General features: G+C 38.1%; 1 protein-coding gene and 1 pseudogene across 1 annotated transcript; one reads left to right on the forward strand and one right to left on the reverse strand.

The window, feature by feature from the left end:
- Nucleotides 1–726: 726 nt before the first annotated feature.
- Nucleotides 727–2,631, forward strand: tmem220 (transmembrane protein 220). Its single transcript, XM_067426842.1, has 5 exons — nt 727–822; nt 903–945; nt 1,303–1,463; nt 1,552–1,603; nt 1,674–2,631. Exons 1-5 carry the CDS (start codon nt 727–729, stop codon nt 1,766–1,768), a joined length of 447 nt encoding a protein of 148 aa, XP_067282943.1. The 3' UTR covers nt 1,769–2,631.
- An 852-nt stretch (nt 2,632–3,483) lies between these two features.
- LOC137056861 (5S ribosomal RNA) lies at nt 3,484–3,600 on the reverse strand (annotated as a pseudogene).
- Nucleotides 3,601–16,090: the final 12,490 nt, after the last annotated feature.

Below are 16,090 nucleotides of genomic sequence, written 5' to 3' on the forward strand. Positions count from 1 at the left end.
GCAAATAAATGCTCTAAATTAAAATATTTTGATTTGGAATTTGGGAAAGATGTTGTCAGTAAAGAATAAAACAAAAATGTAAATGTTACCCAAACACATACAGTAAACCCAGAGAAACTGATCATTTTGCAGTGGTCTCTTAATTTTTTTTTCAGAGCTGTATATTCACAGTGCTATTACACACCTTGACAAAAAATATAATTACTGATTAATGTGATCCTGTGGTCTCAATGTTGAGATACATAAAATAAACTAATTTAATTACAATTTGACATTATTTCAAATGGAATATAGGGTTTAAAGTTTTGTGAGATTCATTTTAACACATAATAAAATTAAATAAAAAATAATGATAACAGATAATACAATTATGTAGGCTATTTTATAACTTTATACAATATTATTCATATTGTTTTTTTATTCTGATTGTGTTTTTTTAACCTAATTCACCACAACATATCACATAGACTGCATGTAAATAAAGGGTAAAATAAAATAAAATAATCTTTACTAAAGAACATTATTAAGAATACTTGTTACAGATGTTAACAGACAACAGTTGAATATGAGAATCAATCAGCATGTAGTTTGAGGATCAAATTCATTTTGAATCACACGTGTTTTATTGGCAGAACAGAATAGAAAAATAGAATAGAGTTATAAAGTTCAGTGTGTTTAGTGCAGAGATATTACTAAACTCATTTTAATAAATGCAAAAGAGTCAAAATGACCAAACAGATCAGTGTCTGGTTTTCTAAGATCATCTGGAGACTCTGTGCTTTATTCATGTCAGTGTTTTTCTCGCTGAAGACTTACGTGCAGGTAAATGTTACTGTCAGGTTACATACAGTGAATGGACAGAAGAGGTGATTATTGTTAATTAACCGCTTATCTATCTTCAGATAAATGATCCAGATGCTGATTTGTGGATGAAGCTTTACTTTCACATTAAATAGAAAACATTTCTGCTGCTCTAAAACATGTTTGTTGTCTGATATCGTCTCATGTTTATTTCTGTAGGTTATGCTGATTGAGCTGCAGATGAGAAAGTGAGGAAGTGTTTCATGAATCCAGCGGAGATGCTGACATCTAGTGGACGGAAGTAAAAACACGCCAGAAATCACTTTTGTTTTATACATTTATTTACAACACAAAGCACAGTATTATGTGGTAAAACATACAAACAAACGTAAGTGTGAAAAGACGATATTCAGTAATTAAAGACTTGAGCTTCAGTCTGTTCACACTAAACTATGAGTTCTGCTTTATTCACATAAAACCCCACGATTTGATCGCCATAAGAAATGATGTGCCATGTATTAATTATCATCTGTCCAGAGTCATCATTATGGAGGAGAACGGCTGATCGGCATGTTCTTTTAGCCTCTACGTTTGGGCTCATTCTGGGCTGGAAACTTTATAAAGAGGGAATTACAGACATTTTCCAGCAAGAGGAAGAAAGGTAACAACAGTTCAGAGTTGAGAACCAAGATTCAGTCACATTAGAGGAATAAATCAGATTTATTTCCCCGGAGTGATGTTTGCTCTCAGCTGTATTATATTATCATGAGCATTAATATCTGTTTAATAATGTCCTTTAGAGGTGCTGTGGTCTCTGTCTGGATGTTTCTCAGCTGTATTATTATATTATCATGAGCATTAATATCTGTGAGGATCTAAACTCACTGTGTTTCTCTTCATCTCATGGATCTTCATGAACACAGAGCTGAGGAAACACTGGCCTGAACGCTGTACAACTGCTCTCTGATCAGACAAAAACACTGAAGAAAACACACCAGAGCTCTAGATCACAGATCGACTGAACTCGACCGATAACATGAGACGATCAGCAGCTGTTGATCTTATTAAAGAAATACTTAATAATTGTAGAATAATTCAAACTCTGAATTTAAATAAGAGTCCATGTGTTATAATGTATTTATAATGTGGCTTTCCTGTGTTATATGTGTTATAATGTGGCTTTCCTGTAGCTCAAACAGTAGAGCATGGCGCTAGCAACGCCAAGGTCATGGGTTCGATTCCCAGGGAAAGCAATAACTGACAAAGTAAAATGTAAAATGTGTACCTTAAAAAATGCAATGTAAGTCGCTTTGGATAAAAGCGTCTGCCAAATGCATAAATGTAAATGTAAATGTATTTATAATGTAGATAATGTCATAATGAAGGATCTGATCTGCCATCTGAAGGTTTAAATGTTCAGTTTCAATTTCTGGTTTATTTACACCGTTAAACTTACAGCTAGAGTCAGTTATAGCAGTTATAACACAATATAACACACCTTGCATATATTTACAGCTATTTACTAAACCAAAATAACGGTATAAAACCATTTATATTAACAATGAACAACGTCATTACTGAACTCAGCTCGATCAATGTCACACGAGATTGAGCAAACCATCAGTGTCATTTCTGTATTTGATGCTTTTCACAATCCATGTGGTTTCAATGTCTCAAAGTGTTCAGGATAAATCAGGAGTATTCCCTTTCTCATGTTTGTGACACCACTGAATCCGGCTGAGCTTCCTCCTGATCTCCAGTCTTCAGAGGCTCCATCTCAAGTGGTTTTGCTTTCTTCTGCTCCTGCAATCTCTTCTCTCTTCTAGCTCTCACTGAATCCTGAGTTTAGATCAAGACATGCCATTAAAACAGTGTAACATCCTCACACTTTTTGAGAATTATGCAGTGTGAAGTTAAAGTCTCCTGATGTTACAGGTCAGTATTAAATCTCAAATCAGTGCAGCTTTATAAATATACTCACCTGATAAGACTTCAGACACTTTTTGATCTCTGTGAGGTCAGAACAGAGAAAGAGAAAAGACATTAGTGGATCTGCTGAATCTGATCATTCTCACTTCAAACTAAATTAAATAACTTCTCATTCACACTTTCAAAAATGACTGGATTTTAATAACTGCTGTTACTTTTTTCCCTCACAATTTAGATCTCATTAATAATAATAATAATAATAATAATAATAATAATAATAATAATAATAACAATAACAATAATTATAATAATAATGTGGTCGATTTATAGAGCTTTTCATGGCACCCAAAGCGCTTTACATAGAAGGGGGGAATCTCCTCAACCACCACCAATGTGCAGCATCCACCTGGATGATGCGACGGCAGCCATATTGCGCCAGAACGCTCACCACACACCAGCTGATTGGTGGAGAGGAGACCGAGTGATGAAGCCAATCAGGACATGGGGATGATTAGGAGGCCATGATGGACAGAGGCCAATAGGAAAATTTGGCCAGGATGCCGGGGTTACACCCCTACTCTTTTTCCGAAGGACATCCTGGGATTTTTAACGACCACAGTCGGGACCTCGGTTTAACGTCTCATCCGAAAGACGGTGCTCTTTGTCAGTATAGTGTCCCCATCACTATACTGGGGCGTTAGGACCCACACAGAGCACAGGGTGAGCGCCCCCTGCTGGCCTCACTAACACCTCTACCAGCAGCTACCTGGTTTTCCCAGTTGGTCTCCCATCCAGGTACTGACCAGGCTCAGCCCTGCTTAGCTTCAGTGGGAAACCAGTCTTGGGCTACAGGGTGATATGGCTACTGGTAATTTATTAGTGACATTAGACATTTATTAGTTATTAGAGACACTAAATGGTTTAAGACACACTGTAAACAATTATAACCCACTTCAAGTTGAAATCATGACATGAAAAGATCCACTGACAGACCACAGCGCAAAAATGACCTGAATAAACCAGAGCGCCAACAAATATACATATTCAACACTTAAAGGGATAGTTCACCCAAAAATTAAAATTAGACCATGATTTACTCACCCTCAAGTCACCCTAGGTGTATATGACATTCTTCTTTCAGACGAATAAAATCAGAGATCACAGATCGCCTTCCGTGGAAATGTGTTTAAAGTGCCGTCTCTGAGTTTGTCTGGCGAGGATAACTGACAGCGTAAGCCTTTGAACTGTGGATGCACTTTCAACACTTTTACCATAAACTGAATACGGAAGGCGATTGTCTGAAACGTTACTTTATAAAGTTTTAAATATGGATATTTTGACACAAACGCATCGATTCGCTTCAGAAGGCCTTTATTAACCTCCAGGAGCCGTGTGGAGCACATTATTTGGCGGATAGATGCATTTTAATGGACTTCAAGAACAGAGCATCAGTCCCTGCCATTATAAAGCTTGGATTAGCCAGGACTTTTATAATATAACTCTGATTTTATTCGTCTGAAAGAAGAATGTCACCTATAGGATGACTTGAGGGTGAGTAAATCATGGGCTAATTTTAATTTTTGGGTGAACTATCCCTTTAACACACATGCCACAATAATGGTGACAAGTACAAAGATCTCAATAAGCTCCATCTCTTGTGTTTCTGATGTCTTCTGGTTCTTTTATCTGTTGCCTCGTCATGTTTTCAATCATAGAACGTGCTCTAAAAGCTAGGTCACGTCTCACAGGTCGTGTTAGTTCAGTGTTTGTGAGTCAGTGATATTATCAAGTGTTGTTCTCTCTGTGACTGTCGTTCATCTTCACTATGAGCCGCTCTCAGTGTGTGAAACTCAGACGCTTTAATTCTAGCTTTTCAGTCGTAATTAATGGAGCTCTAGGGGGATATTTAACCCTCTGGCGCTCTTCACATGGCCACTTTTTTTTAAATGAAGTTATTGCACTATATTTTAGTTCATGATGTTTTTTATTTAATATTTAGCACTTTCAGGTGATTTTCTTTTATTATATGCATGTTGTATTTATAATCCATTTATTCTCTTTTTGAGAATAGACCTGAAAATTAAATTTCCAACTTTTACTGTCATTTACATTTATTGTTATGAAAAATGCACAAAAAAATCTATTTTCGATTTTTATATGAATTACATATTTTCAAAAACATGTTTTACTCTCAAACTGTGAGAAACTAAATAAACTGTTGTCCTAATTTGAGGTTGAGATCTTAAAAAAATTAACTTTCAGTTTGTTTGTAACACTTCCACTAGATTGAACAGAAGTCTAGTTCATTTTTGACAGCGAACAATACAAGTGTGACTATTATTTCAGATCCATTTAACCCTTTTTAATCCTTTTTTTTTGTTCACACAACAATTGCTGAAATATTTACCAAGTTTTATACCATACCGATAAAGTAAAAAATAAAAAAATAAACGTAAAATGACAGAAGACCACTAGAGGTTCAGTGTTGTGAGAGTAAAAGACAGATCATTATTAGATTATGATATGATATCTCATACTGATGTGAGCATCAAAAAGTATCGATACTCAAATACAAATATCGATACTAAGGTTTTTTTTTTTTTTTACCAGTAATTTTGTTTATTTAAAAAGATTGTTTCATGCATAAAAACAAATAACCTGTTCCCAAATAGTTGTGCAGTATAGGACTATTGTCCTGCTCATCTGACCCATGATCTGAACGCAAATGCTGCAAGACAGAACCAATCGATCACAGAGAGAGCGTTCGCTCACTGATGACTGTATTCAAACAGAGCTGCGTTTCCCAAAACTATCAGAAGAAACCACTGATGCTTCTGGAAACGCAGCCCAGAACAATATTCAGAAGACAGAATAAAACATATGTTTGAGTTATTTCACAAAAAACAAATTGAAATAGTAGACTACATATGTAACCCCCCCTGTTCGAACCGCCGACATGAGAGTCGGACGCTCTAACAAGGAGGCTAAAAGCTGCAGTCAGTCGCTGGAGCGTCTCTTGAGGTCAGAGGAGTGAGGTTTACTCGTACAGTGACTACTAGCTGGCCTCTGTTACACATAGTGCATTACACTCTTTAAATGTAATGTTAAACGTTGATATTGGTCATGTTCTATAACTAATGTTAATATAAATCATACACTGTGAATAAAAAGGTTTCATTTTATGGGTGTAATGACCTGTCACTGGCAGTCCCTTATGAAAATGACCCATAGTTTATCTACAGTGACTGTGGTTAAACTATAGTATTTGTAGATTTCCATGGTTACCACTACAAGTAAACATATTTTAACCATGTGTAAACAAAAATATGATCTAATAAGTTGCAATTAAGGCGTATTGAATGTTAAAAAGCCTTATAAATATAAATGTTAAGTGGGGATCTTTACCCATTTTACTCTTAGTCATTTTAATAATTTAATACATTTAAAAAATGCTAAAAAAGTTTAAGTGTTGCATTAATTTCGGTGATACTGGCCTTGAAAGTATCGGTATCATATCGAAAACAAAAATAAGTGGTATCGCCCGTCCTTATTAAATCTGTGAATGAATCAGACTTCAGGCAGGAAACTAAAGGATTGATCATTAATCTGATGAAGAAGGACAGATGATTGTGAACGAGAGAACAGATGAAGATCAGCTCATGTGATGTAAATGTGATCTAATGGACGATTCTGCTTTATACTCACGGTCTTTAAATACTCCTGAAAACAGCAGAGATACGGCAAAGACACATTCAGCCGGAAAGACGATGAATCTCAGATCTGCAACCGTACGATCACCATTCACTGAAAAATATGAGAATATTATCATCTCTGATTCGAGAAATGAAATCAATATTTGTGTAATTACTCGAGTGATTTCTGCCTCAGTGTGAGACACTTCAGTATTTCAGTCACTCAGGATTAAAATGATCTTATTAATACATGATTAATATATATTTACCATGAGCTTTATTATGTACATATGTGTTCATTTACCTGTTTTCAGGATCAGTTCTGTTATCAGAGCAGTGGAGGTCAGGAAAACAACAACAACTGATCCAAACACATACACGACCACATAACGGTGAAAACCTGTAACGCAAGTTTAAACATTAATAAGAAGATCAGACACATGCTAAATTATTGTCTTTAGTTTACAATATAGGGACAGAATATGCTCATATACTCACTGGATCAATGTCTTAGGAAAGTTAATTAATTACTATTTAACTGTTAGAAAAATATTATTAGAGAAAACGATTGAAAACCACTAGAGATCCACAGAAAAACACATTTTAAAACATTTATAGTGTTGAACTGTGATATTCTTATGATAATATATCAACCTATTAATTAATGAGATGGATCAATGTCTCTGCGTCTGTCAGCGTTTCCATCAGAAATCAGATTCATAACAATTAAAACTATAATAAGACACAGAGACTGATGTTTTCTTTAATACGTGTCTCTTCTAAACACACACACCTGCTCAATATCTCTGGTCCTGCACGGTTTAATGTCGTGAACTACTCGAGTATGAACTGTACATGAACTCAAACTGATGTAGAAAAACACAGAGAAGAAGAAAGATGATGATCAGTACTGTACCTCGAGACAAACTGAGAAAAAGGGTAGTAACATCTGTAAACTTCACAACTGTCCAGAGTATCTGCAGAAACATCAGCACACAGCCCCATCCGAGAGGATCTGCAGATCAGATCAGATAAAGATTCACTTCTCCAGCACTTTCTACTCAAGTGTCTCGTTTATATCCCAAGGGTTTGAATCTTCATGACAGGACAGCGAGAGCAGCAGCACAGACCGGCTGTTATTTGTGTCTCAGGGTCACTTTTAGTTTCTATTCTTTCGTTTCTTTGTGTAGTTTTCCCAACAACTGTAGGTTATCATGGTTACTGATATGATTAGGCATTAGTTCAGCTGTGCAACATTATCAGACTCTGTGTGTGTGTGTGTGTGTGTGTGTGTGTGTGTGTGTGTGTGTGTGTGTGTGTGTGTGTGTGTGTGTGTGTGTGTGTGTGTGTGTGTGTTCTAGTTGATGTCTTCTGTTCATTTACTCTGTGATTATTAAAGACTGTTGGAACTATCTTCATCATCGAGAGCCTCTCTATATCCTGATCATGATCGACTCTGCCACGACTCCAGCATTTAATGAACTTAAATACACTTTATAAAATAAATGTATATTTATTATCACATAAATCACCAGATCAGTGATGTGTTGCGATTCCAAACATCATTAAATATGATCATACCTGTGGTTTTCTCCAGTGTCATTATGTAAAGGCCGATCATCACTGCATTCATCACTAATGTGAAGATTAACATCACAGTGCTCATGACTGATTCTGAACCTGAAAGAGACGAGAGTGAGAGAATGAGTTCATGATCAGAGATTAAACTGAATAAAGACACTCAATGTGAAGATGAGCAGAAAACAGAAACATCTGAAGACAGATCATCACGATCATCAAATTAATATTTCTGATCGATCTACTAGCATATCTATTGAGGAAGAGTTTATTATTTAAGAATGATTCCGTTTAAGGCTAAAAAGCAGTTTGAAAATACACTATTATCTATTCTGTATCAGTGTGCTGAGGTTGGTTTTGCCCTGTATAGCATGTGTGTGGACGTGAAGGGTGTGTTCAAAAAGTGTATGATCAACAGAAAGAGAACTTGGAATGTGAGTCAGGAGAGCAGCTATACAAAGAACTAAAGGTTAACTACCATTCTGGGAAGATTGCTGGAGTATATATGTCAGACAGGCCAAGGAACAGGAGAGTGTCTTTTTTGCAAAAAACACTCCGGCTTTGTTGTTTGGTTGATGTGAATAAAGCCGTTTCTGAAACCAATGATCCTTTGAGAAATAATTTTTCCAAGAACAGAATTTCCAACACTATTTAAAACATGCTAGCAATGCGGTAATGATAAGCACTAGCAACCACATAGCAACACCATAGCAACCACCCAGAATACCCTAGCAAACTCATAGCAACACCATAGTAACCACCCAGAATACCCTATCAACTGCATAGCAACACCCTAGCAACCACCCAGAATACCCCATCAAATGCATAGCAACACCCTAGCAACCACTCAAGTTACCTTAGCAATCACAGAGCAACACCCTAGCAACCACCCAGAATACCCTAGCAACCACATAGCAACACCGTAGCAGCCACCCTAAGTACCTTAGCAACCACATAGCAGCACCATAGCAACCACCAAAATACCCTAGCAACTGCCTAGCAACACCCTAACAACCACCCAAATTACCATAGCAACCACCCAGAACACACTAGCAACCACATAGCAAAACTCTAGCAACCACCCATTTTACCGTAGCAACCACACAACAACAACCCAGAACACCATAGCAACCGCATAGCAACACTATAGCAACCACCCAGAATACCCAAGCAACTGTATAGTAACACCCTAGCAAACCACCCTAAGTACCTTGGCAACCGCTAAAATTACCTTAGCAAACACATAACAGAACCCAGAATACCCTAGCAAATGCATAGCAACACCCTAGCAACCACCCTAAGTACCTTAGCAACCACAAAGCAGTACCTTAGCAACCGCTGAAATTACCTTAGCAAACGCATCACAAAACCCAGAATACCCTAGCAACTGCATAGCAACACCATAGCAACCAGCCAGGATACCCTAGCAACCACATATTAGAACCCTAGCAACCACCCAGAATTACCTAGGCAACCACATAGCAACACCCTAGCAACCACTCAGTGTACAACTCAATTCAGATAATCTAAAGTAATCTGAGCAACAACTCAGATTACCTTAGCAACAGCATTGTAACACACTAGCAACCACTTAAAGTACCTTAGCAAATGCATAGCAACCACTCAGAGTACTTTGGCAATGCATAGCAACATGATAGCAACCATTCAAAGAACCTTAGCAACTGCATAGCAACATCCTAGCAACCATTCAAAGTACCTTAGCAACTTCATAACAACACGCTAACAACCACTCAGAGTACCTTGTTAACTACATAGTAACATGCTAGCAACCAATCAGAGTACCTTAGCAACTGCATAGCAGCATCCTAGCATGTTCTCAGAATACCTTAACAACTACATAGCAACCACTCAGAGTACCTTAGCAACTGCATATCAAACCACTCATAGTATCTTAGAAACTGTATAGCAACCACTCAGTGTACCTTAGCAAATGCATAGCCTCAGAGTACCTAAGCAACTGCATAGCAACCACTCAGTGAACCTTAGCAACTGCATAGCAACTCAGAGTACCTTAGCAACTGCATAACAACCACTCAGTGTACCTTAGCAACTGCTTAGCAACCACTCAGAGTACCTTAGAAACTGTATAGCAACCACTCAGTGTAGCTTAGCAACTGCATAGCATCCACTCAGAGTACCTTAGCAACTGCATAGCAAATCACTCAGTGTACCTTAGCAACTGCATAGCAAATCACTCAGTGTACCTTAGCAACTGCATAGCAACCACTCAGAGTACCTTAGCAACTGCATAGCAACCACTCAAAGAACCTTAGCAACTGCATAGCAACCACTCAGAGTACTTTAGCAACTGCATAGCAACCACTCAGAGTACCTAAGCAACTGCATAGCAACCAACCACTCAGAGTACTTTAGCAACTGCATAGCAACCACTCAGAGTACCTTAGCAACTGCATAGAAACCACTCAGAGTACCTTAGCAACTGCATAGCAACCACTCAGAGTACCTTAGCAACTGCATAACAACCACTCAGAGTACCTTAGCAACTGCATAGCAACCACTCAGAGTACCACTCGACTGCAGATCACAAACTGATTCACAAATCATAATTGCAGATCATAACTCATGTTGTAAACATAAATACATAAACATAAATATTGTCTTAGAAATATAGATGTGTAAGATAAGTAATGAAGGAACATCAGACACTGATTACATAGTCAGAAGGCCAAAACTGATATTAAAACTTAGTCGGACACTTTTTGGTACAAGCATAAAACTTATCCAGTATTAATATTTAACCCCTCAACATGTGTTCTAGCCGGGTTGTCAGATTAGAAAAAAAATTTTTTTGTTCATTTTAACACTATAATCTTAAAAGTGGTAAAAGCGGATTCCCCCTCCCCCATGTAAAGATGCCAGCTAACTGGAATAGTTTCATTGAAATGGACGAAAACAAGGCCAACCTGACACAAATCATTTCAATTGAACTTGAAAGGCATGTCATTCAGTATGGTCTTGAAATTGTATTAAGTGGGGATTTGATGATGCTGAAAAACAGCAGCTGGGATTGATGTTTCCCACCTACAGGCTGCACATGAAGAAGCAGAGATCCGCATATTGCTACATGCTGTTGATTCCCTAACCAAAGGGTATGAGGGGCTCATCATTCAGACACTCACTCTTGTTTCTTCTTGTGTTTGTACACCTGCTGAGCCCAGAAATTATGATGAAAGCAGGAACTGCCAAGAAACCACGCTACACTAAAGTGCATGATATTAAAATGTCAAATGAGATTCTGGATGTTCTGTTGGCATTTCAGGCCGTCACCAGATGTGACACTACCAGTAAGTTCACTGGAATAGGAAAAAGGACGGCGTGGAAAGTGTTCCAGCAGTGCCCTCATCTTCTCCACAACTTTGGTGAGGATGAAGTACCAAGTCCAGCTATTCTATACTCAGCAGAACAGTTTGTCTGCAAACTGTAGGATCCAAAAACGAGCAGCACTTCAATCCATGATGTTCACTGTGCCCTGTTTCGGAAACTGAAAGCCAATGTGGATACTTTACCACCAACTCAGGATGCCTTGTATCTGCACCTCATGAGAGCCCACTATCAAACAAAGGTTTGGAAACAGTCACTAGTGACCCATCCACAGTTGCCCTCACCAACCAGTTGTGGTTGGCACATGAAGGATGGGATGCTTGTCCCTTCAGCTTTTAACTAAAGAACCTTTACAGGCCAGGTGCTTGGAGCGGACGATATGTGGATGAAAGGAAAGTGGACGTCAGCGCAGTATCAGGCAGTCGAAAAAGTGGAATATCTTGCAGTGGGGCCTGTGCGGCTTGGTGCAAAAATACTCAGGTACTCACATCATTATTATTGAGTTTTGCCACATTATATGCAACTATATTGTTTCAGATTATTTGGCATGATATCGCTTGTCCTGTTTTGTAGATTAGATTTATATTATGCCCTTGGATGCATGCATGTCTTGTATTGGGATGGTATTCATTATCAAAACAGCAAAATCTTCTTTAGTGTCCCTGAGCAGGACTCAGACTGAGCACATGGACATGATCCCTGGGTGCCTTCTGTCGGCTGCCTACCTGAGTGCCACTGCTTTTGCCATACGACGATTACATAGTTATTACTACTAACTAGTAACTAACCCCTAACCCCAAAGAAGTGAGAGAGAAGTTATGTTAGGATATAATTAATAACTATAGTGATATGCCAATTAAATATAATTTGTGTTACAACCTGGTACATTAATGAAGTCAAACAGCACCATAGACCACCATCTACAGTTAATTAAACACTTCAAGTATTATAACTTGTGCAGCATTGCACTGTCTCTCTCTACAGGCTTTAAACTTGGCTTGACTCATTCCCATAGATAGGGGTACTGATTGATAGAGGTTTTAGGATACTATTATATGTTTCCAAGCTGATATTCACTTTGAAAACTGGTTCTCTATAGGCGGAGATTGTTTTTTCCATGTTCTAGTTCTGTTGTGTCTTACATTGTACAATAAATCCCATGAGTGTTGGCTTTCATTTGATACCATTTTTGTGTATATGGTCCTTGTGGTTGTGGAGATATTCAACATTTATTGTTGGCATGTCGAGTTGAGCAGGAAACCAAAAAATGGACTGAAATTGCTTGAACAAGTCACACACACAAAAAAAATCTGTTTGACAACCACCCAAATATCTTACCTATGGGTGTCTTCTAACTAAAAAAAATAGGGTGACAGCTTGTACCAAAACATGTCCGCAAAAGTCTTAAAGGGATCCCCTGGTGTTGAGACTTGTATGGCTTAATATAACATAAATGATGTCTCTTACTGAATTATGTAGTAGAAAACCCATGAAAGATCTACATTATTTAAAAAATCGATTTTATATTTGGACCATGGGCGGCGCCATTTTGTTTGCGTTCTAGGTTGATGACGTAGATTGGTGGCACTCCTCAATCAGCTGGCGTTACCCGTAGCTATTTTTACCACAACGCAACTCTAAAATTGTTTCAGAGTTAAACAAAACCAATGAATTCCTTTGTAATTGTACTTAAAACACACTCAAACATACATGTGCACACAAACTCACCTACACAAGTCACAAACAGATCGGCGGGCGCGCACACGACAGGCTCTGTCTCAATCAAGATGTTGGGCTGCTCAGTCTCCACGACAGGGGCTGAATCTGAAATCAACCCCCTTTACCTTGAAATAGGGCATTATTTGAAGGGACGGCCATTTGTAGTGTTGTCCGACACCAGAGTGGACGAGTGCAGTCATTCAGTCTCACGTTCCACCGCAATAACGAGTATACAGCCGATTTACACACAACAGCTGTCCGACTTCACGCACTCAAACATACATGTGCACACAAACTCTCTCTCTCACACAGACTCACACACACCCCAACAGATCGGCGCGAACACACACACACACACACCCCAACAGATCGGCGCGAACACACACACACCCCAACAGATCGGCGCGAACACACACACACACACACGAACGCACTGCGTGCGCGCATACATAACCCTCAATCTATTCCCTGTGTTGATATCCTAGATAGACTGTTGATAGTAGATTAACTATAATGCCTAATGTAACCAGCAGAGGGAAATATCTAGGTAGGACGATGGGATAGGGGAACGTGAGGAAGAGAGGCAGGATGTTTTGGTGATGATGCATGCGATTGAGACAGAGCAGTCTGTCAGGTGTGTGTGTGCGCGCCCGCTAGGGCTGCACGATTTGGGGAAAATATATAATTGCGATTATTCTGGGTAAAATTGCGATTGCGATTTAAAATGCGATTATTGTTATTATTATTTTTTACAAATGAAAAGCGTGTGTATATAACATTTTATGTTTTTATATTAATGTGACTAATAATAATTATTATGATTATTATTACTGCTAAAAATATTTGTAAAAATAAGAAATATTACCATTACAATAAAATTTTCATAATTACAAATAAAAAAAGAGTATGTCAGAATAAATATAACAATATAATGCTAATTATTATTATTATTTTGTAATATTTTAAAGAAAACTTGAAAAAAAAAACTGCTGGGTTACCTATTAATATGCAGACAGCCTATGACTAAAAAACATTAGAAAGGTCTAAGCCTAAAGAGTTATTGTAATATATATATATATATATATATATATATATATATATATATATATATATATATATATATATATATATATATATATATATATATATATATTATTTTTTTTTATTATTGATTAGCCAAACGTTTTTAATTCATACTGAAAGCCAGAGGGCGCCCTCGAGCGGAAAACGCCACATTTGCGTCAGAGACGTTAGTTTTCAGGAAATCCATGATGTGAAGCTAACGCGGTGTAAACAGAAGATAGAGATGCTTTGATTAAACATGACGACAATAAACACGACTGCAGCAAAATATGGTGTATTTGAGTTCTTCAAGCCGTCAAGGGTTTTTTCATAATAATAAAGTGTATTATAATGCAGTGCTGATTGGCATAGAATACTATAAAAGAACGCATCGTCTGCCTTACACTGATGAGAAGCCACATCAGCTCACACACACTCGACTAAAGATATGAAGTGAGGTAAAACATGTTATTAAACGTCTTTTGTTGAACAGGTTTATGAACGCTTCACTAGTTTGTGAAGATGTTTGACTCGTGTTGCTTTTTCAAACGCACGTTATAAGCTACTTTAAGACGGAGCAGCGTTTATTACAGAACCGCTCTTTGCTAACACTGGACATTTATTTATTTAATTAAAATCGCAGACTTTGAGCTTTCATAATCGCACACAAGCCAAATCGCGATTGCGGTTCGATTTCGATTAATCGTGCAGCCCTAGCGCCCGCCGATCTGTTTGTGACTTGTGTAGGTGAGTTTGTGTGCACATGTATGTTTGAGTGTGTTTTAAGTACAATTACAAAGCAATTCATTGGTTTTGTTTAACTCTGAAACAATTTTCGAGTTGCGTTGTGGTAAAAATAGCAACGGGTAACGCCAGCTGATTGAGGAGTGCCACCACTCTACGTCATCAACCTAGAACGCAAACAAAATGGCGCCGTCCATGGTCCAAATATAAAATCGATTTTTTAAATAACGTAGATCTTTCATGGGTTTTCTACTACATAATTCAGTAAGAGACATCATTTATGTTATATTAAGCCATACAAGTCTCAACACCAGGGGATCCCTTTAACGGAAGCCCTTTTCAGAATTGGCCCCCTGACTAACAGGAAGTGAATGTGAGTTTGTTGTCAAGAGTTTCTCTCAAAACTGATGATCAGAAATAACTGAGATATTAATACAGTTAAACAAATATCATCAAATAGAAACTCAATCAAACTATAAACACAGGAGAAGAAAGACACACACTCCTGTCGTTTAACGGATGGATTCATGTCAATCCTCTTCATGCCAGTCTCTGATATAATCTGACTCTGACCCCTGACCTTTGTGCTGCTCATGTGACACATGTGTGTGTCATGACTCTAAAACACGATGAGGTTTTGTGAAACACAACAGAGAGTAAAGGTGTTCAATAAAATACACAAACAGAGGCACATGTGTGTCCTGTCTTGTTTTGCACAAGTGGTGTTTTGGTTTGTATCTGGGCCATGAGCTCTTCTGTCTGGACCCCGGGCTTCTTGTCATCTCATTATTGTTTAATTAACCCTCTCCTGTTCCCTCCTGATTATTACCCTTTATAGTCTCCTTTTGTTTGCAGTCTTGTGTCGAATCGTTGTTTTTTGTCTATCGTTTCGCGGTCCCATGGTCCTGGTTTGCCGGTGTGTTTTATAGTTGGTTTTGTTCTTTTGGATTATATCTTTTCCCCCTTGTGGGTTTTTGTTGTGTGTATTATTGTTTTGTTAATAAATATCTTCTTACTCTGCACTCGAGTCCTCAACCCAGTTTTCCTTTGTTAACGTGACACATAGAGAGCAAAAGTGTGAGTGTGTGTGTGTGTGTGTGTGTGTGTGCGTGCGTGCGTGCGTGCGTGCGTGCGTGTGTGTGTGTGTGTGTGTGTGCGTGCGTGCGTGCGTGCGTGTGTGTGTGTGTGTGTGTGTGTGTGTG

This window comes from Pseudorasbora parva, chromosome 2, assembly GCF_024679245.1.
Source record: "Pseudorasbora parva isolate DD20220531a chromosome 2, ASM2467924v1, whole genome shotgun sequence".
NCBI lineage: Eukaryota > Metazoa > Chordata > Actinopteri > Cypriniformes > Gobionidae > Pseudorasbora > Pseudorasbora parva.